Source organism: Arabidopsis thaliana, chromosome 5, assembly GCF_000001735.4.
Source record: "Arabidopsis thaliana chromosome 5, partial sequence".
Lineage (NCBI taxonomy): Eukaryota > Viridiplantae > Streptophyta > Magnoliopsida > Brassicales > Brassicaceae > Arabidopsis > Arabidopsis thaliana.
Window position 1 is genome coordinate 17,260,790 of NC_003076.8, and position 24,903 is coordinate 17,285,692.

The following is a 24,903-nucleotide window of genomic DNA, read 5'->3' on the forward strand; positions in this document are numbered from 1 at the left end:
TTCAATTTTTTAAATTTATTCATATACTATATTTCTTAATTAACGGAAGTTTTGTATATATTTGTTATATTTAACGACTATACTATCGTGCTGTCATATGATAAAAAAAAAAAAAAAGAAAAGAAAAATACTATCGTGCTGTCACCTAAATCAAATGTCAACGAAAATTTAAGTATATTAATTTTAAACAGTAGTATATAAATGGGTGAAAGTTGTAATTATGTCCCTAAACATTGAGTATAGGGTTGGATTGTTGACATAAAGTTATACATAATTTTGATAAATAGTTTGTGCGATTTTTTTTTCAAAGTTGCTAATTCTTATAATTTTATCCTCCACTTTCATGCAGAATAATCTTACAAAATGAACAATTATATGCAACATTGTCTTTTTTTGTTATTGTCAGAGTTTTTAAAATTTGATAAATAATATATCAAAGCGAAACCCTCAAAACGAGAAATTCAACTCTATCTTTAAAATTTATAAAACCAAATATATGTGATCGTGAAAACGTTTACAATATATATACAAAAGCTATATATTATGTTTTATTATTTTAACCTCATAGAATTATTTTGCTTTTTTGGAGATATAAAGTATAGTCGCAAAAATGCAGAGTTGGATCCAATTGGTATTGAACTAGGTTAGCATCCCATAATACATGCATCCTCCGATAAATTATGAGCATACTTCCTTTGGCAAACAGTCATTTCTTTTGATGATCTTGCTATCTCCAAACCAAGAAAGAATCTTGTTGAATCAAGGTCTTTAATCTTGAATTCTGAACACAATAAGAACTTCAGTTGCTCTAATGTTGCATCATTGTTACTTGCTATCATAATGTCCTCCACATAGACCAACACAACAATAAAAGAACTTGAATCCTCTCCGTTTCTTGATACGAGAATTCTGGTCATGGGAGTGGTTTTGCTTTCCTAACAATTAGACTTTTTGGAAATGTTGGCATAAGCTCAGATGTATTCATCTTCTTTCGGGTTAGAAGTGTTGCTTGAATATCCCCTCCTCAAGCAAATCTTTCACAAGGTTAACTAATAACGGTGACGATCAAGAGTAGTGAGTAGAGTACTATCGGAAGATGATCCAAATAACTGATTCTTATAATTTTTGTACAATGTTTTAAATGCGCCAGAGTTTAAAGTTGACAAGGCCCAATTCAAGTTGGCTTTCTTCGATTCTTCTCATCTTCTTCCCTTGTTCAATTAGAAAAATCCAGACTCTGAAAAACAGCTTCAAGCCCTGGCTCTTCTTCTCGCTTCCATTAATTCCTCCCAAGCAATCTTCTTCGATCTCCCTAGTGTTGGTGGTAATTCATTTTCATATGGCTGTATTGATTTCATAGTATAGATACTTCAAGAGTTGTTCGCAATTACCTAATTTCTAAGTCAATTTCTCCGTTTTTCTTATACATTTATGATTGTGTGAAATTTCTTTATATGTTTTTTCAAGTCTTTTTTCTTAAAGAAGTATAAATAGGATTTAAACTAGCTCATGTTTGATTCCATTGGAGATTAATAAAAATTGCGTTGAATTATTCATATATTATCTTAAGTAGTTTCAGATTTGAGTTACAATTTGTTGCAGCAACCAGTGATGACATTGTTGAATTTTTCTGTTGCATTTAGAGAAAAGGTTTGTTGGATATTGTTTTCAGGATGGCACATTCTTTGAGTTTCATCTCCACCAACTTGAACAGTTTAGTCCATCTTAACCATCATCAGTGCCAGAATTTCGGAACATTTGTGTCGTCACCGTCTAAATGTAAGAGGAGATTTGCAAGAAGCATTAGAGCTTTGCAAGAGACTGAAGGTCCAACGCCAAGAAGATTGATAGACATTATAAGATCAGTTGCTAGATTTCGTTTCCAAGCGGTTTGATAAAAATCAGACGATGCAATCAAAAGATCACATATGTTTATCGGTTTTTAGAATCTTTTTAACGATTCTTGAGTCGTTTTGGTAAAAACAAGATAGTTTCGGTGGTTTTCTTTTTTTAAAAAGGTTTTTAATCATGTTGGAGTAAAAAAAGTTTTGGAGTGGAAATAGAACGAAACAATGTCAAGTAAAAAAATGATCGAAGACAACTACCGATCGGAACAAAAAACGAAGACGAAGAATACCGACCGGTACATTGCTGTAACCGATCAGTTAACGTTTTGGAAAACTTCTATTTTCTTAGATTTTAGGGTCTCTCTCTTTGGATATAAATACTTATTCTCTTCCAGTCGTAGACATAACTTTTTGCCGTATTTTTTTCTCAATTAAAGGTTGTTCTTAGTTTTAAGGATTTGTAAATATGTTTTCTTAATTTTTTTTGATTTTATATGAGTTATTATTCTACGTTTATCATGTCTTCTCTAGTTCATGTGTGAGTAGTTTATCTTTTAAGTTTTTGGAGTTTCCGTAAAAGAAAACTTAATGAATCTTGGGTAAATATATAAAACGTCATTTAAATCACTAGTTTACCATTTTCGTTGGTTTAAACCATAAACTTTAGATCTATTGATTTAAATTTTTAAATTTATGTTGATTTTCAATTTAATCACGAATTTTCGTTGACTAACTTAATTGATTATAGTTCCTCCGTTTAAAATTAGTTATCGTTTAACGTTTCTTCACGAATATTAAGAAAATATTTCATTATTCCGTTTTAACTTTAATTAATGTATTGTTTATTTGATATCATAAATAAGAAAGATTAAATAATATAAATAAAATTAGAAAGTCTATCAAACATCTGCATTGAAAATCGAGAACGACAACTAATTTAAAACAAAATTTAACTTCTACAACGACAGCTAATGCGAAATAGAGGAAAAATTAATTAGGAAAAAAAGTATTTAATTATTTTATTAATTTATGAGAAAACAATCTTAAAGGGATACTAAATGGATGGGATAAATTAAAATTCTTTAATGATATTACAAATATTCAGAAAGCACAAACTCAGTGAAATTAATTTTTAAGAAACATCGAGAAATTAGTTAGACAAAAACCTATCAGAATCATGAGACTCACATTCATCAGACTCATCAGCCTCAGACTCATCAGACGTATCAGCCTCAGACTCATCATCCTCATCAGACGCATCAGCCTCAGACTCATCAGATCCATCAGCTTCGGACTTGTAAGATTCATCAGATTCCGACTCATCAGATTCATCTGGCTCGTCTTGGATTCTTTTCGATACACGTTAAAGAACAAAAATAAACATCTTCACTCTTGTAGACGACAATATCTTCGATACGAGACGAACAAGTATCACAACGTGGCCTAGAAGCATAGTCGTTGGAGAGCACTTCCAATACAAATCGTCCCAATTTGAAGGTGGATCCAACCCTCAAATATGGCTCGGCTCCAAGTACGCAATCAATATGAAGGGTGGTAGAACACATGTCACACGTATAGAACCATTTATGTGGATCTACAATCTTCTCGCATATGTCACACCAATAATCACCTATGGCATTCTCGCTGAATCGTAAGGACAGAAGATGCACATCGTATTTGTGCATTGCTAGTTCAGGGATAGTAGCACACTTGTAGCACATAAATAAATCTTCCCGCCCAGTCAAACACCATACATCATTACCTCCTTTTCCGCATCTTGAGCATTTATTTCTGTCAGATACGCTCCAATCATCAGAAATTACGAGCATTGAATGTGGTTGACTATTATGGACAAATCCAGCGTAAATGGAAACACATCGTACGTCAATAGTGAAGCCAGGACGGCCACCATTGTCTTCCACGTATGCGAAACCACTGCAACGTTGACTACATACGAAACAACTGAAAGGGCCGTCCCAAGAAAATGAATCCATTCCGTAGTAGTGCTTAGCATATAGAGTCAATTGCCGACTTACTGACGGATGTCTTTTCTTCTTGGAGAGGTTAGCACATGTTTCATGTAATATGAAATCACAATGTGTGCAGATGTAGCATGCATTAAAAAAGATTGGAAGGACGCACCCATGACATTGCTTGCTTTTATCATAAAGGATATCATCCTCATTGATGAGTCTTAGATTGTGTTCGTGAGTAAAATGTTTGATCAGCCCCTCTCCTACCACCTTGAAAGGCAAATTCTTTGCCGGGTCTTCTTCAGGCACTCCTTCCAATTCTATCCCATCCCACACATTACTCCTTATTGCACATCTTGAATGAACCGCGAAAGTGCAGGTCAAGCATGAAAAAGCCCCATGCATCCCGTTGACCTCTTTACGACAAACCCCACAACTCCAATTTCCGGAGCCTAGCCGAGGAACATGAGAGATGCGGTGATCGTGACGGTTAATACATATGACCCGCGGTAAGTAGACGCATTTCCTGTGAATGGTGAAACGACATGGGATACATAGACAGAGACATGATTTAGCATCATTCACTCCACACGCATCACAAGGAAAAGAGAAAGACCCTTTGAGAAAGACGAGGAGTGGATGCTCATGAGCCCTACCCGGATCAATAGTAAACGGCTTCCTCGCACACTTTTCACAAACAGGGAGACCAGAAAAGGAACAAAGATAGATATATCTGTATGATATAGATGTACATATGGAACATCGAAACAATTTACCATATCTATCAGTTAAGGATAGATGATATGTGGGATTGGAAGGGTTGATGATCTCAAGGCAATCCTTATGCACGTAGATCTCGCAAATATGGCAACTGCATTTTCCAGCTGTCTCGTCACCATCACACCCAACGCACGGAGTCGACGAATCTTTTGTTGGGTATAAAGGATGCTCGTGAAACGGAGACAGAACTCCACCATCAGCACTCTCATGTGTTTCACCTATCTCTTCCATTAATGGTAGATATCAAAAAACTTTGGGGGTGAGGATATGTATTGATTTGCCACAACCATTGTGCTTATATATATAAAGATAAAGGCAAAGTCATGTGGTGATTCATTAATACTCAATTTCCTTCAGCTTTTAAAATTTAGGCCAACGAAAATTTAGGCCAACGAAAATTTAAGTCAACGAAAATTTAAGAGTCTATTAATTTTGAACAAGTATATAAATGGGTGAAAGCTGTAACCATGTCCCTAAACACTAGTATAATTTTAAAAGTATCTATTGAAGAATATATTTTACAGTTGGTCATCATATTTAATTCTAGCTCAGTATTTCTAGCTGTATGTTAAGTTTTATTGGATCTGATAACAACTATGCTCTCGTGCTGTCCCCTAATGTCAACGAAATTTTAAGAGTATATTAATTATAATCAACCGAGATTAAACAAGTTGATATTGTATATTAATGGGTGATAGCTGTAACCACATGTCTCGAAGCGTAGAATAATTTTACAATCGGTCATTAAATATTAAATTTTATTCTATTATAAAAATGAAAATAGTATAATAATCGATGTAATTCCTTTTTTTTTTGGTGAGAGTTGATGTATTTCACATAATGAAAGTACAGTTATTTAGCATATTACTAAAACAATTATTTGATTTATTACTTTCCTATGTATTAAAAATTGATTTAAAACTCAGATTCACAGAATTGTATGTTTGGATACTAATTCATTCAACTTAAATTTTGCTGCAGAAAATATGACCTTCAAATACTAGTATGAATGTATGATAAACTTGCATGCGTGGTTTAGTAATTGTACAAACAAAATTTGAAATGATATTCCAATTTGAAAAGTTTCATGGTTTCAAGAGGTTTGTGTGGTTCTTGCAGTTGCCAAATCGGAGATGATTAATAAATAATTTTATCTTTTGATTTTATTTAACATTTTATTTTTATTTGTTTTCACTATGATTTCTATATGGTTTTGGAAAACATTTTATATGGTCTCGAGTGTTTATAAGTATTTCTACTCTGAAGAATTATATTCAGGTTATTGGCACTAAAATGACGAAAATGATATTAAAAAGAAAGAAAGATGGAAAACAAGTATTTGAAGACTTGAGAAGTATCAATTTTTCAATAATTATTGTTTTTGACCAAAAAAAAACAAACAGAATAAAATGGTGACACATGACATGTGCGAACCAAAAAACAAAAAATAGTATGTTAAATAGATTCAACACCATAAAATCTTTGTTATTTTTTTTGTTTAGTTTTCAACATCCTAATTGGGTTAATTAAACAGTTGAAACATTTTTCTTCAATAAGTTCAATGCAAGTATTTTAACATATAGAGTTTATATTTTCATCAGTTTATTAATTTTTTTAATACCGAAATTTGAACCTTTTAAGTAAAAACAAGATGATTTTTGGTGATTTTTTTTATATTTTTAGGTTTTTATGCTTGTTGGAATAAAAGAAAGAGTTTAGAAATGGAAAACAAAAAACAAGATGATTTTTGGGTGTTTAAATTTATGTAATAGATTTAATATTAATAGAGATGATATAGGTTTTATAAATATATAAAAAAAAAACAAAAACAATCATATCATGTTTAACAAAATATGAAATTAAACAATAAAAAAAAGTGACTAAAATTTTTAAATCCAACTTTAAAGTTTAAAACCGTAACAAATATAGTAGAAAATCACCAATGTCTAAAATAAACTAAAAAAACATTGCGAATTTGAACAACTAATATCGGTTGTCTCTCTCACCATTACATTCATTCTTTTAAGACGACATTGTCAAGTTTTTACCAAAATCTAAAACATCAAATGAGTTTAAAAAGTAAATTAATTTGTAAAAATAACTATATAAAGTTTAAAATACAATATTTTATTCTAAAATCAAATATCTTTTTTAAAATCCACATCCATCCAGTTTAACCGGTTCATCAAAACGTAAGTTAATGGCGAGTTTTTGTGGGTTTTTCCAGATTTAGAATTATCGGATATTAGCATTAAACTCAAAAAAAGAAAAAAATCCGGACCACAGCTTAACTGAAAAATATGGAAAAATATCTTTATGTTTTTTACGGGAAGTGTAGAAACCTCCAATTGAATGAAAGTGTTAGATCTTCGTGTATTTAACTTTTGAATCGTTGATATCTAAAGTAGGCCCATTGGCCCAACAATATACAACACAACAAATATAATACTTAAAATTTCCCAAAATAATCCAATATTTCTGATCCAAAATTCGAATCTTCTCTGAAATAGTGAAAATTTGGATAGTAATTAACTAACTAATCTAAACTATTCGACCCAGTTGAAGGCCCAATTCAGTGGCTTCCTCTTCGATTTTTCTCATCTTCTTCCCTTTGTTAAACAAAAATCCAGACTTTGAAAAACGGCTTCAATCCCTTGTTGGCTCCCATTAATTCGTTCCAAGCAATCTTCTTCGATCTCCCTCGTGTTGGTATTTCCTTTTCCCATGGCTGTATTGATTTTCATAGTATAGATACTTCACCTTTATTTCCTAAATGTAACCCTAATTTCAAGAGTTGATCGCAATTACCTCAATTTCGAAGCCAATTTATATCTCCATTGGAGTTTAATATAATTGCGTTGCATTATTAATTTTTTCTTAAGTAGTGTAAGATTTGAGTTACAGTTTTTTGCAGCAACCAATGATGAATATGGTTTATTATAAATGGCAATGAAAAGAGAGTAGAAATTGTTGCACGAAATAAACTTCTTGGTTTGTTGGATATTGTTTTCAGGATGGCACATTCTTTGAGTTTCATCTCCACCAACTTGAACAGTTTAGTCCTTAACCATCATCAGTGCCAGAGTTTCGGAACGTTTGTGTCGTCGCCATTTAAACGAAAGAGGAGATTTGCAAGAAGCATTAGAGCTTTACAAGAGACTGAAGGTCCAACGCCAAGAAGATTGATAGACATTATAAGATCTGTTCCTGAAATCTCTAGGAATTACTTCAAGAAGCCTTCAAGAAGAACGCTTTTTGGAGGAATCTCGTTGTTAGGTGGCTTTTATGTCGCGCAGACTATCTCTCTCTCGTTTGGAGCATTGGGAGTGAACGATGTTATTGCTGCGGTTCTATGCGTTCTTTTGACAGAGTATGTGACAAGATTCTATTATAGCCGCACCACAGTCACATTTCCTATTGCTCTGCTCAATAATTTCAAGATGGGTTTCACTTATGGTCTCTTCATTGACGCCTTCAAGCTGGCTAGCTAACTGTTTGCAAAACTGAGTCACCAGAGATCCCAAGCTCGTGTATTTACTTGTTTTTTCTCCTCAAATGTAATATTTTGTTGTCATAATTTTGTAGTGAAGCAACCAAAAACTTTGAAGTTAAAGAGAATCTGTAGTATGCTTAAATATCCTGGGCCCTCTTGTTTCTGGTTAGCCATGTCAAGTACCTTGCCTTCTCTTGCTTGTATCTTTTCCGTTCTTGTAGTGCTAGCTGCAAGGACGTGTCCTGCCATGAGCAGGAAAAACGGCGTGTACACTGCAAAGCAATGTTCATAAGAGAAGTAGCTGACTGGCATGATGGATTGATGGTACAAGGCATTCTCGGCTTCGGACCTTGCTTCTCTTGATGAACTGGCTAAAGAACTGTATCCTCCAGAGAAGCATTAGAGAGCCATTAGCTCCAGCAGAAGTATCCAAGTGCCACTCATTTGAGTTCACAAAAAAGGATAGATCAATGGTCCTAAAGATATAACTCTGAAGTTTTTCGTCCCAAGATGAAAATGACGACTTCGGTGTTTGATGCAAAACCTGACTTTCAACATTCATATTAGCTGCTATTGGTGCTTTTGTACTTTCACGTAAGAAAATCTAGATGGTAATTTGTGAGTCCTGAAAAGCTACATTTGAATCCAAATATACTCAAGTGAGAAAGGAAAATGAAAATTTATCAATAATAGAGCGATAAATAGATAAGTTGAAAGAGATTAATAACCAAACCCATTTGTTCTGAGTTAGTTACTTTAACAATGATGAAACTGAATGAAACTTAGGGAGAGGTTTTATATGTACAGAAAACCTCAGCAGCAGAATCAGCAATTTTTAAATCTGAACAACAACAACATAAAATGCTTTTGATGAATTCTCAATGTTTTTGTCTTCCTCTTCTTACGCAATGTGCTTTCTGCTCTTTGCCCAGAACGGTATTGCGGGTGTACGCTTTAAAGCCTTCACGCTAAACGGACTGTTCTTGCTCTGCCAAATCACAACATTTCAAAATCAGTAAACATTTCCATCAAAAATGCTCTTTGATACCAATAGATATATGAAGAAACTAACCATCAAACAGGTTCCGCGGTTAACGTCACAAACCGGGTACTCATGAGGACAGCAACTTGAGTTATCATCGCAGCAAGTAGCAGCTTCGAGCGGGCAACATCCCCATCCGAAGCAGTACTTACCATACTTGTAGAGACAACAACAAGTGTTGCTCTCAGGGCAAGAGAAGTACTTGTCACATGTGGTTGGTGGCTTAATGGGAGATGGTGGTGACGGGCCAGGGTTTGGTGGGTTCTGACCTTTCTTGATCGGATACGAAGCCTCCATAGCGATTCCACACTTTCCTGTTGGCGCTTCAATGTTACGTGCCATCTTTATGTATCCGCTCTCTCCCCATCTGTTTCCCCATGAGTTTCTCACAATCCAGTAGTCCTTTCCGTTCTCGGTTCCATAACCCACAGCCACAACACCGTGGTCTAACTCCGTCCCACAAAGTCCATCAAATACACCCTGAAGACAAAATAGCCAACCAACATTTTAACATCTTGAAATCAAGATAGTGCAAATGGTTGTCTAGCAGTTTTTTGAAACAATTAGGTTATTTCATACCGAAGAATAGAGCTGGAAAGCGCGACCACCCGCTTCAATGGCGACACTAATAGGCTGGTGAGCCAAAGCTTTCTTTAGAGACGCCTCGCTGTTCTCAGGGACATCTTCATATGAATCAATGGTAACAACCTTAGCATTTTTCTGCAAAACATAACAAAACAGAGTAAATTTCAAATTCAAAGCCATTGTTGAGTTTCATTTTATAAACTAAATACACTAAACTAACCCTGTTCTGGTCACAACGACCATCAGCAGCCTTGTAAGGATAATCCGCTTCGGTATCAATACCACCATTTTTGATAATAAACTCAAACGCATAGTCCATTAAACCACCATTACATCCTTGGTTATAAGATGTGTCACAATCAACCAATTCTTGTTCAGACAAAGATATTAAATCTCCTGTCACAATCTTGTTTATTCCTTCCACTGCTCCAATAGTTGAGAATGCCCAACAACTCCCTAAACAACAAGAAGATTAGTTGTTATTATCAATCAAATTGTCACAATCTAAACACTAACACATACCAAATCATCGTCCCCACCATTCATTTAAATTCTTGACAAAAAACAAATCTTGTAATGGGTCCATATTGTCCCACTACCAACTTTAAAGTTTAAAGACCATGGTCCATAAAGGCCCAAAATATCATCAATTTTCTCAGATTTAACCAAAATATTAGCTCCCCGAAACGTGCACCTAAAATTCAACATTTTGTTTTGATGCATAAACACAAAATATCATCAGAAGTTTGTGTCTTTCTCAAGATTTATTAACCATAATTATTCATCTCCATAAAAATTCAAAATCTTTGTTTTTCGAAACGTACACCTAAAAGTAAAAGTCAACATTTCAGACCAAACTCATCATTCCCCAGACAAAAGTTTCAAGATATCTCTGAATTATTTATCAAAAGTTTCTTGGAGTATTTATGAAACAATCCAAGAATTTTCGCAGTTTTTACTACTTTTTCGATAATTTTCATAGAAACCCATTTCAATTCTAAAGAAAAAACTGACCCATCCGTAAAATAATCAGGATTTGAGGGATTTTTCCAGATTCGAAATCTAATAATGTTTTTTTTTGTTAAATTTTAAAAATGAATAAAATCAAAAGAAAAAGAATTTATTCTTACCACAGCTTCCTTGATCTTTAACATCAGCGACGGCACCTTCTTTTCTCCAGTCAACCGAATCAGGAAGCGCGTCACCAACACGCGCCTGATACCGATCACTGGTTTTCAAAACCCTCTTGGTCGGTTTAGCACCAAGGTACATAGATCGGTACTCCTCATTGGTTAAATCAGCAAACCGGGTTAAACCAAGTTTATAACTGAGGTTTTTGGTGTTATGTTCATCGATGAAACGAAGATTATCTTTAAAGATCTCGAATCTTTGATCTTTCTCTGCACCAAGACCGTTTTGATTCATCTTCTTCTTCCCGTGTTCCACCATCCACGCTTCGTAGATTCTCTCAACCTCCGAGTCGCTACGGCTGGTCTCGGTGGTGATGTGGTGGTTTTCGTCGTAGGAGATGATTGACATGTCCATGGCATATGAAACGCCGATCATTGCTAGGAGAAGGATCATTGGAGATAACTTTAAGAAACCCATTTTTTGTTTGAAGAAGAAGAAGATGAATGTAGACAATTGTTTTGATCGAGATAGAGATTTGATGGTGGTGTATATAAAGGGGAAAACTCAATTAGTGTTCCTAATTAATTATTAATTAATTTTTGTCCACTTTTCAAAAAGATTTTAAAATAGTTATTTTTGGTTTTTAATGGGCTAGTGGGGTCAATTATAAGAGATGAGGGAATTAAAGAAATAAGTGAGAAATAGTGGGGTGAAAATTAAAATAATAAAATTTGTAAGAGTCAATTACATTTGTTAAAGCCGTCCAATTTTTTTAGTTCTTTATCTAGATGTTCATCTACACACTCAACATTTTGATTTATTTTTCACATTCATATGTTTATCGTTTTTTAACTATTTTTTAACTCAAAAACTGTATATGGTTCCAAAACTATTTGTTTGTAAGAGAAAAAAGATGCAACCTACAATGATTTAAAATCATGTTTTTAGTTAGTCAATAATCTTTATTTATTGTTTTTGTCCAATATTCAAAAAAGTTTAGAAGTTAATAATTTTTATTTTTAAATGGGGCTGATGGAGCCAATCGAAAGAATTGAGGGGTTTAAAGAAATAAGAGAGAAGTAGTGAGGTAAAAATGAAAATGTAAAAATTGTGAAGAGTCCACTATTATTGGTTAAGACAAGGTGGGAAGGGACAGCTCAGAAGTGCCAAGTGGATGTGGTTAGATTGGGTTGGGGTGAAGATAAATTAGAAATACATATCTTCTAGTCCCAAGCAAATAGGGGACGTAAATAGAAGCACGTGAAGGATCGGATTGTTTGATGATAGAATTGTTAAAACAAGATTTTCTTTGATTTCCAAACAAGAAGATTCTTTTGATAAATGTTGAGAGAAAATTGGTTGCACCAAAAAAAAAAAAAAATTGACAGATAATGTGGATTTTTATATTTTAAGAAGAATAGATTAAGGATTTACAAAATAAAAATAAAAAAGGAAGAATAGTTTACTCGAGTTTTAGTTCACATGGTCGTCTCTATTATTATGATTCCTTGCGAAAATACTAATGAAAATGTTGATGTATATTTAATATCTTAAGGTATTAATTTATATGTATTTCTTAAACTAAAATTTAATTTATATGTATTTCTTAAACTAAAATTTAATTTCCTACAAGTAATACAAGTGTCGAATAGAAAAGGGACAATTTCAAATATATATGTTTTACAATGTAATGGACCATGTGGTTTACCCATCATAGTTGCTAGCTAATCCGTGTGTCAAAACATTTTTACTGTATAAACCTATAAACATTATTAATCATATGAAACATTATACAGATTATTAATCTTATAAAACTTTAGAATTGTATGTCAAATCTGAAGTATGGAAATAAAATTAAAATTGACCATTAACCATTAGGTAATTACGATAATGTTTTTATTAGTTTATGTCATCGTTTATCATTCATGTTATAAGAGATTCTTATGGGGCCACTAAAATTTTATATACATTTGAGTATAATAAGGGACATGGAAATATTTAATTTATAATTTACATTAGAATAAGAAACTGCATTACAAATAAAAAATAAAATGAAGAAAATGAAACTTTCTTTTGCGTGGAGAAGACACATAGTGGGACCTTTTCGTTTTTAAGTGATCATAATTTTTAGAACTTACAAATAATTGCCGGACAAAACCGTTTACTTACAAATATTTAAGATCCCTCGTGAAGATAATGAGTTTACTTACAAATATTTTAGAAAAAATAATCAATTTTCTCTATTCTCAAAATTTGCATTATACCCCTAAAATAATTAAAACAAAATCAGACATGCTTCTTCTTCTTTCTTTTTTTATATTCCTTAGCAATTCAATTATCTTAAAGAAATACCATACTCCTTGACAAAAAAACAAAAAAAAAAACAAAAAAAAAAACATGTTCAATCAAAATTCCAAAATGGCCTTTGATCAAAATTTGGTATCAACTCTTTCTTCACTCTTGGAAAAGACCAATTATAAATTTAAAATATTTTCTTGTTTTTTTCTCCGGTTTTCCGAGAAGAATCTATGTTAGACTCTTAGAACTCGATGCAATTTAAGCTTATAACAAGTCTATTATCTTTACTGAGTTAAGCGCATTATCTTCCCTTCTAGCTTATCGTTTTAAACTCCATTGATCGTAATGTGGATCTTTCCAAACTTCTTTCCTATGTTTGCATAGTTTTCTGTTTGTACCTCCACAACTCTTTGCACTAGAAGTTCTATCTACAATCTTAAACTGGTTTTAAAGAAGAGATATGTGCCTTTGGAAGTTTTGGTTAATTGATGCTTTTGAACAAATTGTCCTTGTTGGTCTTCTTGTTATTAGTAGTGGTGTTGAACCCCTCTAGCTTGGCTTGTAACAACGACTTCAGTTGGAAGTACTTTCCTTGTTGCATTTGTGCTAGGTAGAATTGGTCTTATTGGGGTTCCACATTGATATTCCTATATAATTAATTAATGTTCCCATAATAATGGTTGAAAGAGCGTCTTTATTTTTTTCTAGAAAATAATCACTTTACTATTTAATTATACTTTTTAGTGTACCAATATACACAGCGTATATTTACATATGTACACTAAAAATATTGTTCAATCTAGGTATAATCAAACAGTTTAAATTGACTACTTTACAAATTGTAAATGGGAAAAATGTCAAAAAAAGCATGAACTTTCAAATTTGGGATGAAAAAAACATGAACTTCAAAAATGCCACTAACATCCTAAAGTTTTGTTTGACTTTAATAAAATAGTAAAGTTTCGTTGACTTCGCCATTTTAGACATGTCGTTAAGTTTCCGTTAACAAAAAAAACACAGCGTTAATTTTCCGTTTAGTATGTTCTGTTTCAGACAAAACGACGTCGTTTTGAAAATCTAAAATAAAATAACGATAGTAAGTCCACGAGGATTCGATCCAGTAACGTATTGTTTTCCTCAGATGCACACACCATTAGGCCACGATATTATTCTAGTACAGATTGCAAACAGATCTATATAACATACTAGATAAGGCCCGCCTATTTAGGCGGGTGTACCCGAAATTTTCAAATACTCGAACGAGTCTAAACTTCAAAACCCGAAAACTCGAACTCGAATCCGAATAAGTATTCAAACATATATCAAATATAAGTATATATTAGTTATATTTATACTTATATATAGAAAATATTAGGATTTTTTTGGATATTTTAGTTATTTTGTGTGTTTTTAGATATATTCAAGCAAAACTACTCGTGTTGTTTTGAGAATTTTTGAAAATTTCAAGTAATTTAATAGATTTGCACACAAAATTTGATATTTCAATATATAAATAAACTCGAACCCGAACCCGAACCCAAACCAAACCCGACCCAAAATCTTAGATTACCCGAACGGGTCCTAAACTTTTAAATCCGAAAACCCGAACCGAATACCCAAACGTCTAGGGCTAATAATTAATAAAAAATCAAACATTGTTGAAAATATATTTTCTATATATGCCGTAATCTCGTAAGTTAATTTTACATCATGCAAATTAATATTAAATGAGTTAAAATTAATAAATGAAAATAATTGAAAAGTTAAATCCTATAAGCTAAGCTATTTTTCTCAAATTGTTCTATTTTCACTTATGATTACATGAGTTAAAGACAAATTTGTTAATTTTCCTTTTGTTGAATAAATGTTAATTGTTTATAAATATATAGACATATAAATAAGTATATGTAAATTTGTTTACTTTTTAAGATTTTCTATTTTTTTAGAGAATAAAAAAGTTAAATTTTGAATGACACATGTAAACATCTGATCGTTTGACTTGATACGTGGCACAATCCTATGAGTTAGCAAATTTGAAAACCATACTTTATATAATAAGATACGTATGCAATTAATTAAAAATAACCAAATATGTACAAATATTAAATATTCATACCATAAATATACATTTCGAAATATCATATTTTTAATTTTACATATAGAGATTTCTTCTAAATGCATTGAATTTTTATCTGAAAATTTATTTTTTCTTCATTTTATTTTATGAAAAAAATTGAAACTTATGAAATTAGAAAATAGGCTAAAATTTATACAATCCTTCTCAAATAAATATAGGATTAATTTATACATGCACATAGAATTTTATTCAATTTAATTTTATAGATATTTTTAATTATAAAAACATATCTATTCGATAAATTAACTTGTAATATATATATATATATATATATATATATATAAGATAAATATAAAATATAATCATTCCATCTTCAAATAATTAAATGTGATGTTCATAATTAGATGGAAACAATATAAGAAACCATTTATTTAGGCAATATATTTTATTTTCTATATTTCATATGTTTCTTTTTTATATAATTTAAGAAAGAATAATTTAAATTAAATGCACTAATATAGATCTTTGTTTGGTTATTTTTAATTAATTGTGTATTTATATGTTATCTATATATATATATGTGTGTTTTTCATTTTGTTAATATGTTCTCGTGGCTCAGTGGTTTAATGATTCTTTGAAAGACAAAAGATCATAGGTTCGAATCCTTGTCGGTTCACTTTTTTCTTTTATTTAGAATTTCAAAACGACATCGTTTCACTTTTAACAGAAAATGGTAACGGAGTGTTAATTCTGTGATTTTTTTGTTAACGAAAACTTAACGACATGTCCAAAATGGCAAAATCAACGAAAATTGACTATTTAATCAAAAGTCAAACAAAACTTTACGATTTTAATGGCATTTTGAAAGTTCATGTTTTTTTCTTCCCAAATTTAAAAATTCATGCTTTTTTTTTGACATTTTCCCAATTGTAAATAGTAAAATGACTAATTTTTCAATTATATTTTTCAATTTTTCAATTATATTTATCACGTAATAATATGGTAAAAAAAGACAAAAGAGAGACAATAATTACCTAGGACACGTAAAATACCTATGGTGTGGTCTAGGATGATATATGTCTAATGCATTATGCATGGTACAACTTACTAAAGGTTTGTCCCTTTACCTTGGCAGGTGAGGCCTTATTTTACAAAGAAACACTCTTCTAAGCTTGGAACAGATGTAGCCTGAACCTTTACATTTTTTTTTCCGGATTCTCAAGTTCTTATTCCGCTTCTCCAATATGGCGACAATCACAATGATTTAGTGTCTTTTGCTCTATGAGGTATAAAGGTTACGTTTACAGTTTTCTTTGATTTCCTTTAGTTACCTCGTTTACCCAACTTTTTTGTGGACTCGTTGGCAAAAATTGTTTGTACTGTCTTTTGAAGCTATCTCCAATTTGGAGGTGAACAATTAGTCTTTTTTTTAAAAACAATGAATTATTGTGATTATATGACTTCCATTAAGTTAAATTTATAGAAAAATTAAAAGTTTAGATTTATATTTAAAACCATTTTTTGTAATATCAAAGTCAATTTTTTCCAACGCAATCAAAATATCAAATCGTCCATTTGGGCACAAAATAATTGAGGAATGCGTAGATCTATTAGCGGGAAAAGGTCTGAGAAGTTTTATTTTTGACGATACAGATACAGATAGAGTAGAACATGTTCGTGTGACGTACTGACGTATAGACGTGGTTGCGTAAATTATTATTTGTAACTTGTAGAAGACAAATATAGAACTCTTTTTTTTTTTGGTTAAAAGGAAACATATAGAACCAGTTTACGTAATTTAGTCTTCCCATTTGCTTTCATCATCCAAAGGAACTAATCAACGAAAGTCGCAAGTAGAAAACTGATCAAATAGTTGAAAAGAAAATCATGTACATCCGTCATCCCCCCTTTTCCACCTCAAGTACTATATAATAACAAAAGAAATAAAAATAAAAATAAAAGAAGTTATAGAGGTTGTTTTGGTCGCAAATAATATATATTATATTTTATCATAAAGTCCACTTGCAATATTAGTTGTTTGATCATCAAAGAATAGTTTCTTATAATAGTATTCTTTTTCTGATAAATTAAAAAAAATATAAATGGCATTACAAAATAATAGTAATCTTAGCTAAACTGTTTGTTTGATAATGATAATGCTTCAAGATAGACATCTCTAAAGCTTTCGATTCGGTTCAATGGACTTTTCTCCGAAACGTCCTAGAAGCCATGGAGTTTCCGCCGGTTTTTATACATTGGATCATGCTTTGTGTTACCACCGCTTCTTTCTTGGTCCAAGTTAACGGAGAACTTGCAGGTTATTTTAATAGCACTCGGGGTTTGAGGCAGGGATGCTCTTTATCTCCATATTTATTTGTTGTGAGTATGAATGTCCTTTCTAAACTTTTAGATAAGGCAACAGGTCAGCGTAGATTTGGCTACCACCCAAGATGCAAGCAAATGGGTTTAACTCATCTTAGCTTTGCGGATGATCTTATGGTTCTTTCGGATGGTAAAGTGAGGTCTATTGAAGGAATTGTTGAAGTTTTTGAAACATTTGCTAAGTGCTCGGGGCTGCGAATAAGTATGGAAAAATCAACGGTCTATTTTGCGGGGTTGTCCCACACTTCTCCCCAGGAAGTCATGGCTCATTTCCCCTTTGCGGTGGGTACACTTCCAGTTCGTTATTTGGGTCTCCCGCTAGTCACCAAGCAACTCTCCTCAACAGATTATCTGCCTCTTATTGAACACATAAAGAAGAAAATTGGTTCTTGGTCAGCCCGTTTTTTGTCTTACGCCGGGAGATTAAACTTAATAAGCTCAGTCCTTTGGAGCATTTGTAATTTCTGGATGGGAGCTTTCCGTTTACCTCGGGAATGTATTAGGGAAATTGATAAGATGTGTTCGGCTTATCTATGGTCAGGAGGAGATCTTAACACGTCAAAAGCAAAGATTGCATGGACAGATGTATGTAAGCCTAAAGACGAGGGGGGACTTGGTTTAAGATCTCTCAAGGAAGCAAATGATGTAAGTTGTTTAAAACTTATTTGGCGCATCATATCTCATGCTGATTCTCTGTGGGTTAAATGGATTCACGCAACTCTCCTTAAACAAGTCTCCTTTTGGGCGGTAAGAGAGAACACAAGTCTAGGCTCTTGGATGTGGAAAAAAGTTCTTAAGTTTCGGGATGCAGCTATACAACTCTGTAAAGCTGAAGTGAATAATGGTGCTCACACTTTTTTTTGGTATGACAATTGGAGTGATATGGGAAGGCTTATAGATATTGCAGGGGACAGAGGCGTTATAGATATGGGTATAAAAAAACACGCAACAATGGCGGATGCTTGGGGCAATCGAAGAAGAAGAAGACACCGGGTTGATTTGTTAAATAAAGTGGAGGAGCGACTAAATCTTACATAGAATTCCCATAGTCAAGAAGCGGATCGTGTCTTTGGAAAGGGAAAGAGAATTACTGCAACAATTTCTCTACAAAGCATACTTGGAATCATATTAGATCAGTTTCAACTAAGGTGGCTTGGTATAAAGGGGTCTGATTTGCTCAAGCCATCCCAAAGCATGCTTTCTGCATGTGGTTAGCTGTTCATAATAGACTCTCTACGGGGGACAGAATGCTGCAATGGAACATGGGAGTAGCGGCCACTTGTATCCTCTGCAACAACGATTTGGAATCTCGTAACCACCTTTTCTTTTCATGCCCCTATGCAATGGAAGTGTGGGAACCTTTAGCTGCGACCATCTATAACACAAGTTACTCCACGGACTGGCAAACCATCATTAACACCGTCTCAACCAATTGGCATGATCGCACTGCAGGCTTCCTGGCTCGTTGTCTTTTGCAGGTTTCAATACACACTATATGGCGTGAGCGTAATGAACGTAAACACGGTGCTTCTCTAAATCCAGCAAGCAGGCTTGTCAGGTGGATAGACAAACACATTCGGAATCACTTATTGACAATAAAACAGAGTGGAGATAGAAGATTTGACAAAGGTTTTCAAGTTTGGCTACAAGCTCGAGGGACTCATTAAGAGGGGAAAATTCTGTAAAGTTCTTTGTGTTTTAGATTAAAACTCTCAACTACTCAGTAGCACTTGTTGTAACAACTTTGACCTTTTCTTTTGAATTTAATTTAACATAAATTTAAAAAAAAAAAAAAAAAAAAAAAAAAGATAATGCTTGAATCCTCATACTTCTCTGAATTTTCTATATAGTGCATATATATAATTGGGATCGTCCAAGTGGTAACATGATCATCTTTTATTTTGTGTTGAAATTGTTGGATCGCGTTGATGCCCATCTTATTATTTATTCATAAGATCCAATAAATTGAAGATATGCCCGTCAGGAGAGTTGCCGTGTTATAGATCACAAACCATGTGCCACGAGTTGCTTTCAAGTTGCCATAAAGTGGAAAAATACCTTACATCTATCTAGGATATGAATCCAATACGAAATTTCTAAAGAGATGGACATAAATCTATTAATTCAAAGCATAGATTATAAATGTAAAGCATAAAGAGAAGCCACAAGATTTAACGTATGTATCAAGTTGTTTATTTAAAATAGGGTTGGGCACAAAACCAAACCAAACCAAAATTCATCAATTCAAATTTGAACAAACTTTTTTTTTATATAACTCGATTTTTATAGAAAATTTAATCCTGAATTACTCAAACTAAACCAGAAGTGAACTTTAATTTTGTGCAGCTAAATCAAATTAACTAAATTTCATTAATAGTCAATATTTTACCTATCTTATTATAAAAAATATGGTTTTCAAAATTAATAACTCGCACAATCGCAATACGTGTCATTGATATTAAAGTTATGGTTCCGTAGTAATAATTATTGGTCCTAAGTCTCTCATTCACCACCCCTAATGGAGAACTGTGTGGTCTAAAATTTAAACCCACATTCATATGTGTTACTCATGTATTAATTTTTGATTTAAAAAATAATATATAAATAATAATAAAAATATAGTGTGGTACGATTTTGGCTCTTTTATGTTTCCCTAATTTATATGAAATCAAATTGTAGAAATTATGGGCAGTGGTTTGCCCAGTATATATGTTTTATATATATTTATGATTATTTTTTTGTAGATTTAAAGAAAAAATGCATCTCCTATATAGGAAATATTTGTTTTCAAAAATAATCCCCGTTTTAATATGTTTTTTTTATTTAAATCGACCCTTAAATAAATAATCCACATTCATATGTTTTTTTTTATTATAAAAAATCTTTGGAATTAAATTGATATGCTGATTCGTAAACGAATTAACACATCATGGATATCTAAAACAACTATAGATTACTTTTTAACATCAAACCAAAAAATAGAAAAAACTATAGAATACCGCTCCAGACTTAGCTCTAATCAAAATCCATTTTCATTGAAAAGAAATTTTCAGTAAAAACAAAAGTAAAAGTTGAAACATATATAGTTGGTTAAGAAGAGTGTGAGCTGGTAGAGCTGTCGCGTCATCACTCGTCAGCAACTAAGATGGTGAATCGCAGAATCGGTCTGATGATGACTTCACACCGTGTTAATATCCAAACCGACTACAAAGAAAAATTAAAGTCAAAAGTTGACATTGTCACACTCAAGAAATTCTTCAATAAGTTACCCATTGGTTTCCTATTAACCAATTAATTTCCACCTTTTGCTAACCATTTTTCAACTCCTACTTTTTTTGTTTTCTTACAAATCTTTTTATGAGAGTCATAGAGACAGAGTTCAACGATATCTCTTATGAAGAAGCACAACGAGAAACTCATTAGATATTCACTTGTGTCAATCTCTTTAATTAGTTCAAAAGAGCGAATTCTGAAAAATATTATTTACATAAATGATATATTACAGTTTAGTATAACTTGTTTTATCAGATTATCCGTGTTTATATTTGCATTGTAAAAAATTAAAAATAAAGAAAATGTTGAAAGTTTTTCGTTTTCGCTCCGTAAATCCTCCAATACACTGAAAACACATCATTTGTTTGAATACATATCATTTGTTTTGTTTGGCTTGTACTATTTAACTAAATGACTAAAACATGAAGAATTTAATTAAATATGTAAAAACGCGATGAAAATGATTAAAAGTCAAATATTCTCGGTCAAGAATTAATGCCCTTTGCTTACACACTCACACACAAAAGCATAAATATACAAGAAAATCGCGAAGCCATTCTTTTCAATCACGAAGAGAAATAGAACCAAATTTTTTTATAAAATGGAGAACAAGAATGTGTTTGTGTTGTGTGTGATCTTATTTTTGGTGAGCTCGTCGTTGATGTTTGAGGGTGGTCATTGCAGAACTCTACGATCGAAGCCGTTCAGAGATACCAACGGCCATGACCAATCGTCGGCGACTATGAAGGTGAAGCACAGCTCGGAAAGTTTTGCTTTCCGTTTAGCGTCTGGGTCGAGCAGGAGAGGACGTGGTCACTGATCAACAATCACTACTACTATTTTGAACACGCGTCAGTGTTTTTTTTGTTCGTATTAGTTTTGTTAGATTGTAGCTTTCTAAAGGTTTTGTTTTTGCCAAAAAGTAGAAGGAAAGACTTATTCATTCAAGAAGATGTGATACGTAATATGAAGTTTTTGAATGTAAATGTTTACTTTATCCGTCCATCGCATGTAAATGTTCGATTGGAATCTATCTATACTATAGTAAACGTGGGAGTCTAGACTTTTCCTTGTGTCCCCACATTGGTAAATAAAAGAGGTAATTAAAAAGGAAATGTCCACAGATCGAGACTTCATGCTAAAGTTTTAATATCCTCGATGATTAAATATTGAAAGCTTTGAAAAAAGAAAGAAAGAAAGAGCGATAGAGTGCATGGGGTTAGATGGTCAAAAAAAGCAACAAGAGTCAAGAGACCAAGATCTACGGAAAGAGATAGAGTAGCATTCTAGGAAAAAAGAAGATGAAGAAGTTAAGGTGCAAGAAGCCGATGAAACTTTTGGTATTTATCGATGTTTTAAAAAAAAAAGATACCAAAGAGTGGTACTGAAAGATGGATTAGTTTGCACGATGCTGCTGTTGTGCTTACATGTATGTAACATTATATCATATTTTTGTAGGTACTTAGAATACTAATGTATGTACTCACAACTAGTTAACTTTTATGCCATTGGATCTACGGTTTTTCTCTTCTTTATGATTAGCCAAAGAAGAATGATATTACAAATCAAAGCTTGTGTTTAAAAACAAAAGCAAAAGTTGAAACATATTAGGGTTAAGAGAGTGAGTGGTAATGCTGTCGCGTTCACGTCCACCAGTCGTCAGCGGCTATAATTTCACCGTTTTGATTTTTTACCTTTTTGCGATCCTAACGTAGAGGAATCGGTCTCTGATGACTTCACACCGTGTTAATCCGAACCGACTACGAAGGAAAACAAAAGTCAAAAGATGACAGCTCTCTAAGAAACCATTGGTCTCCTACTAACCAATAAAATTCCACTTTTAACTACGTGTTTGCTAACTATTTTCAATTTATTATTTTATATATATAACTAAATCTTTAAATGAAGAGAATCCAGACAATACATGACGAAAATTTGGTAAAAATAAAAAACTGAACCAAATATCATTAGTTTGGTAAAAATCTTAGATGAAGCATACAAGTCGTCGGTTTAAATAATATTTAAGACGAAATTAATATACATGTTATGGTTTTGGATATGAAAGGATTACGGGTTTTGACACATAACTTTCTAAAAAAGAAAAAAAATGGAGAGCTAAAGGATTGCACTTCAAACAATCCAAAACCAAATCATGATTATAGATAGCTTGCACGGTTAGCAAATTTATCATCGAGACAGAGCTATCAATAAATCACTCCAACAAAAAGGATATCGGTAGAAGAACATATTCTCCATTAAGGAGAAAATATTTAGTCTCGGTCTCTCCAAAATGGAGATAAACTGCGGAAGGATTTTGCCATAGAGGAAGAATGAGGAAATTGATATGACTTGGTTAATAAAATTTGGGTTCAAGGACAAAATTCTTATTACAAAATGGTTTTTTGTTTTTTTGTTAATTACGAAACGGATGCTATTTTCAACCTTTTATGAAAGTAATAGAGACATGGTTCAACAACATCTCTTATGGAGAATTAGGGAGTTGGAGAAACTCATTGGATATTCACTTGTAATATGAAATGTACATCAATTGTTTTCTCTGGCTTCTATAAATAGTAAACAATTAAAAGGTTGATCAAGAGTTTGATTAAACATGTAAAAACGCGATAACTGTATTACTGTATGATGTGAGAATCTCTTGTAATGGATAATAGATATAGAAGTAAAAGAGAGAGTGGTCTCGTACTAGGGTAAATCTACAAATAAGGGAAATATAGATAAACACAAATCATGGTATACTCTAACATAAGCACAATGAAATAGTCCTACATATACTTGGTCAAGAATTAATGCCCTTTGTTTATACAAGCACACTATCTCATATAGAAACAAAAATAATCAGGAAGCATTCTTCCTAATGCCAAAGAGAAAGAAAACAAAAAAAAGTTACAAAAATGGAGAAAAAGAATATGTTCGTGCTGTGTATGATCTTGTTATTGGTGGGCTCGTCGTTGATGTTTGAGAGAGTTGATTGCAGAGTCGTACGATCGGAGCCTTTCAGAGATATCAACGGCCATGATCAATCAACGGCGACCAAGGTGAAGAGAAGCTCGTGCAGTCGACGTCCTTTGATGAGGATTCTAGCGTCTGGACCGAACAAAAGAGGACGTGGTCACTGATCAACAATTACCCCTATTTCCGACATGTATGTTTTTTGTTTTGTCTTTTTTGGATTATTTAAATATGTAAATCGAATGTTTTTGTTTCAGCCAAGAGAATGATTTTTTCAAGGAGTTCCTAACTTTTATATCCATTGATGAGTGTAAATGTTTTTCCCCCATTGGAATGGTAACAATAATGGTAGAAAAAACCTAAAACAAATATGCATTTCGTATTTATTTGCTAACTACTTTCAATTCCCACTTTTGATTTCTTACTAAGCAAATGTGTCTTTCAACTTTTTATGAAAGTCATAGAGACAGATTTCAACACCATCTCTTGTGGAGAAGCACGTAGTTTTTTTTTTCTTTGTTTAACCGATGGGAGTTTCGGGCCTTTGGTCAACATTTAGATTTTACGATTTAAAGAATATTGGGGCACAAGGGAACCAACCCCTTTTTACCACTAGGCCGCCACCTCTTTGATGAGAAGCAAGTAGTTGGAGAAGCTCATTCAGAAATCCAATAGTATAATATGAATACACAAACATCAATTTGCTGGAGACCATGAAGGTGAAAAACAGTTCGAGAAGCCCTTCAAAGAGGAGCTACGCTTACCGGTTAGCGTCTGCGCCGAGCAGAAGGAGGCGTTGTCACTGATCGACAATTTCCACTTCTTCTTTTTCTTTGCTTTTCTTTTTTTCTTTTTCTTTTTTCTCTGCTGAAGTTTATTTTTTCTTTCCTTTTTGTTAGATTTTGATATGCAAATCGAAAGTTTTTGTTTTAGTCAAAAAAGGAGAAGAAGAGATTGATTCTTTCAAGAAGATTTAACGTGAGACAATAGTTCCAAGCTTTATTGATCTATATACTGCATGTAAATGTCTGATTTTTTATTTCCAAATGAAA

General features: G+C 32.7%; 5 protein-coding genes, 3 long non-coding RNA genes and 2 pseudogenes across 10 annotated transcripts; 6 read left to right on the forward strand and 4 right to left on the reverse strand.

Annotated features, from left to right (window-relative positions):
- Nucleotides 1–554: 554 nt before the first annotated feature.
- AT5G43035 lies at nucleotides 555–967 on the reverse strand (annotated as a pseudogene; the record flags this gene model as incomplete). The annotated part of the gene is made up of 1 exon: nucleotides 555–967.
- Nucleotides 968–975: 8 nt separating this feature from the next.
- Nucleotides 976–1,332, forward strand: AT5G06435. The gene has a single exon (NR_142917.1). It is a non-coding gene; the product is annotated as an other RNA (long non-coding RNA).
- Nucleotides 1,333–2,895: 1,563 nt separating this feature from the next.
- On the reverse strand, nucleotides 2,896–4,988 carry AT5G43040 (Cysteine/Histidine-rich C1 domain family protein). The gene has a single exon (NM_123670.2). The coding sequence runs from the start codon at nucleotides 4,829–4,831 to the stop codon at nucleotides 3,176–3,178; it is 1,656 nt and encodes a 551-aa protein (NP_199118.1). The 5' UTR covers nucleotides 4,832–4,988; the 3' UTR covers nucleotides 2,896–3,175.
- Nucleotides 4,989–7,048: 2,060 nt separating this feature from the next.
- On the forward strand, nucleotides 7,049–8,383 carry NPQ6 (YCF20-like protein (DUF565)). The gene is made up of 2 exons (NM_123671.4): nucleotides 7,049–7,309; nucleotides 7,614–8,383. The coding sequence occupies exon 2, from the start codon at nucleotides 7,615–7,617 to the stop codon at nucleotides 8,089–8,091; it is 477 nt and encodes a 158-aa protein (NP_199119.1). The 5' UTR covers nucleotides 7,049–7,309; nucleotide 7,614; the 3' UTR covers nucleotides 8,092–8,383.
- Nucleotides 8,384–8,520: 137 nt separating this feature from the next.
- RD21B (Granulin repeat cysteine protease family protein) lies at nucleotides 8,521–11,509 on the reverse strand. Its single transcript, NM_123672.4, has 5 exons — nucleotides 10,851–11,509; nucleotides 9,941–10,176; nucleotides 9,715–9,855; nucleotides 9,166–9,615; nucleotides 8,521–9,081 (listed from the first exon to the last, which is right to left on the reverse strand). Exons 1-5 carry the CDS (start codon nucleotides 11,326–11,328, stop codon nucleotides 8,995–8,997), a joined length of 1,392 nt encoding a protein of 463 aa, NP_568620.1. The 5' UTR covers nucleotides 11,329–11,509; the 3' UTR covers nucleotides 8,521–8,994.
- A 5,883-nt stretch (nucleotides 11,510–17,392) lies between these two features.
- AT5G43065 lies at nucleotides 17,393–21,607 on the forward strand (annotated as a pseudogene; the record flags this gene model as incomplete). The annotated part of the gene is made up of 1 exon: nucleotides 17,393–21,607.
- On the forward strand, nucleotides 21,483–21,701 carry AT5G43064 (uncharacterized protein; the record flags this gene model as incomplete). Its single annotated transcript, NM_001344468.1, has 1 exon — nucleotides 21,483–21,701. The coding sequence occupies one exon, from the start codon at nucleotides 21,483–21,485 to the stop codon at nucleotides 21,699–21,701; it is 219 nt and encodes a 72-aa protein (NP_001331733.1).
- A 248-nt stretch (nucleotides 21,702–21,949) lies between these two features.
- AT5G06445 lies at nucleotides 21,950–22,343 on the reverse strand. Its single transcript, NR_142918.1, has one exon. It is a non-coding gene; the product is annotated as an other RNA (long non-coding RNA).
- Nucleotides 22,344–23,793: 1,450 nt separating this feature from the next.
- AT5G43066 (uncharacterized protein) lies at nucleotides 23,794–24,018 on the forward strand (the record flags this gene model as incomplete). The annotated part of the gene is made up of 1 exon (NM_001125892.1): nucleotides 23,794–24,018. The coding sequence occupies one exon, from the start codon at nucleotides 23,794–23,796 to the stop codon at nucleotides 24,016–24,018; it is 225 nt and encodes a 74-aa protein (NP_001119364.1).
- A 360-nt stretch (nucleotides 24,019–24,378) lies between these two features.
- On the forward strand, nucleotides 24,379–24,634 carry AT5G06455. The gene has a single exon (NR_142919.1). It is a non-coding gene; the product is annotated as an other RNA (long non-coding RNA).
- The last annotated feature ends 269 nt before the right edge of the window (nucleotides 24,635–24,903 follow it).

What these genes read in the sequence shown, in the direction of transcription:
- RD21B (NM_123672.4), bottom strand. Translation starts at nt 11,328, where the DNA reads ATGGGTTTCTTAAAGTTATCTCCAATGATCCTTCTCCTAGCAATGATC. An exon ending in GTCGTTGTGACCAGAACAGG is followed by an intron (nt 9,856 to 9,940) that starts GTTAGTTTAGTG and finishes TATGTTTTGCAG; the next exon opens with AAAAATGCTAAGGTTGTTAC. An exon ending in ACCGCGGAACCTGTTTGATG is followed by an intron (nt 9,082 to 9,165) that starts GTTAGTTTCTTC and finishes GTGATTTGGCAG; the next exon opens with AGCAAGAACAGTCCGTTTAG.
- NPQ6 (NM_123671.4), top strand. Translation starts at nt 7,615, where the DNA reads ATGGCACATTCTTTGAGTTTCATCTCCACCAACTTGAACAGTTTAGTC.
- AT5G43040 (NM_123670.2), bottom strand. Translation starts at nt 4,831, where the DNA reads ATGGAAGAGATAGGTGAAACACATGAGAGTGCTGATGGTGGAGTTCTG.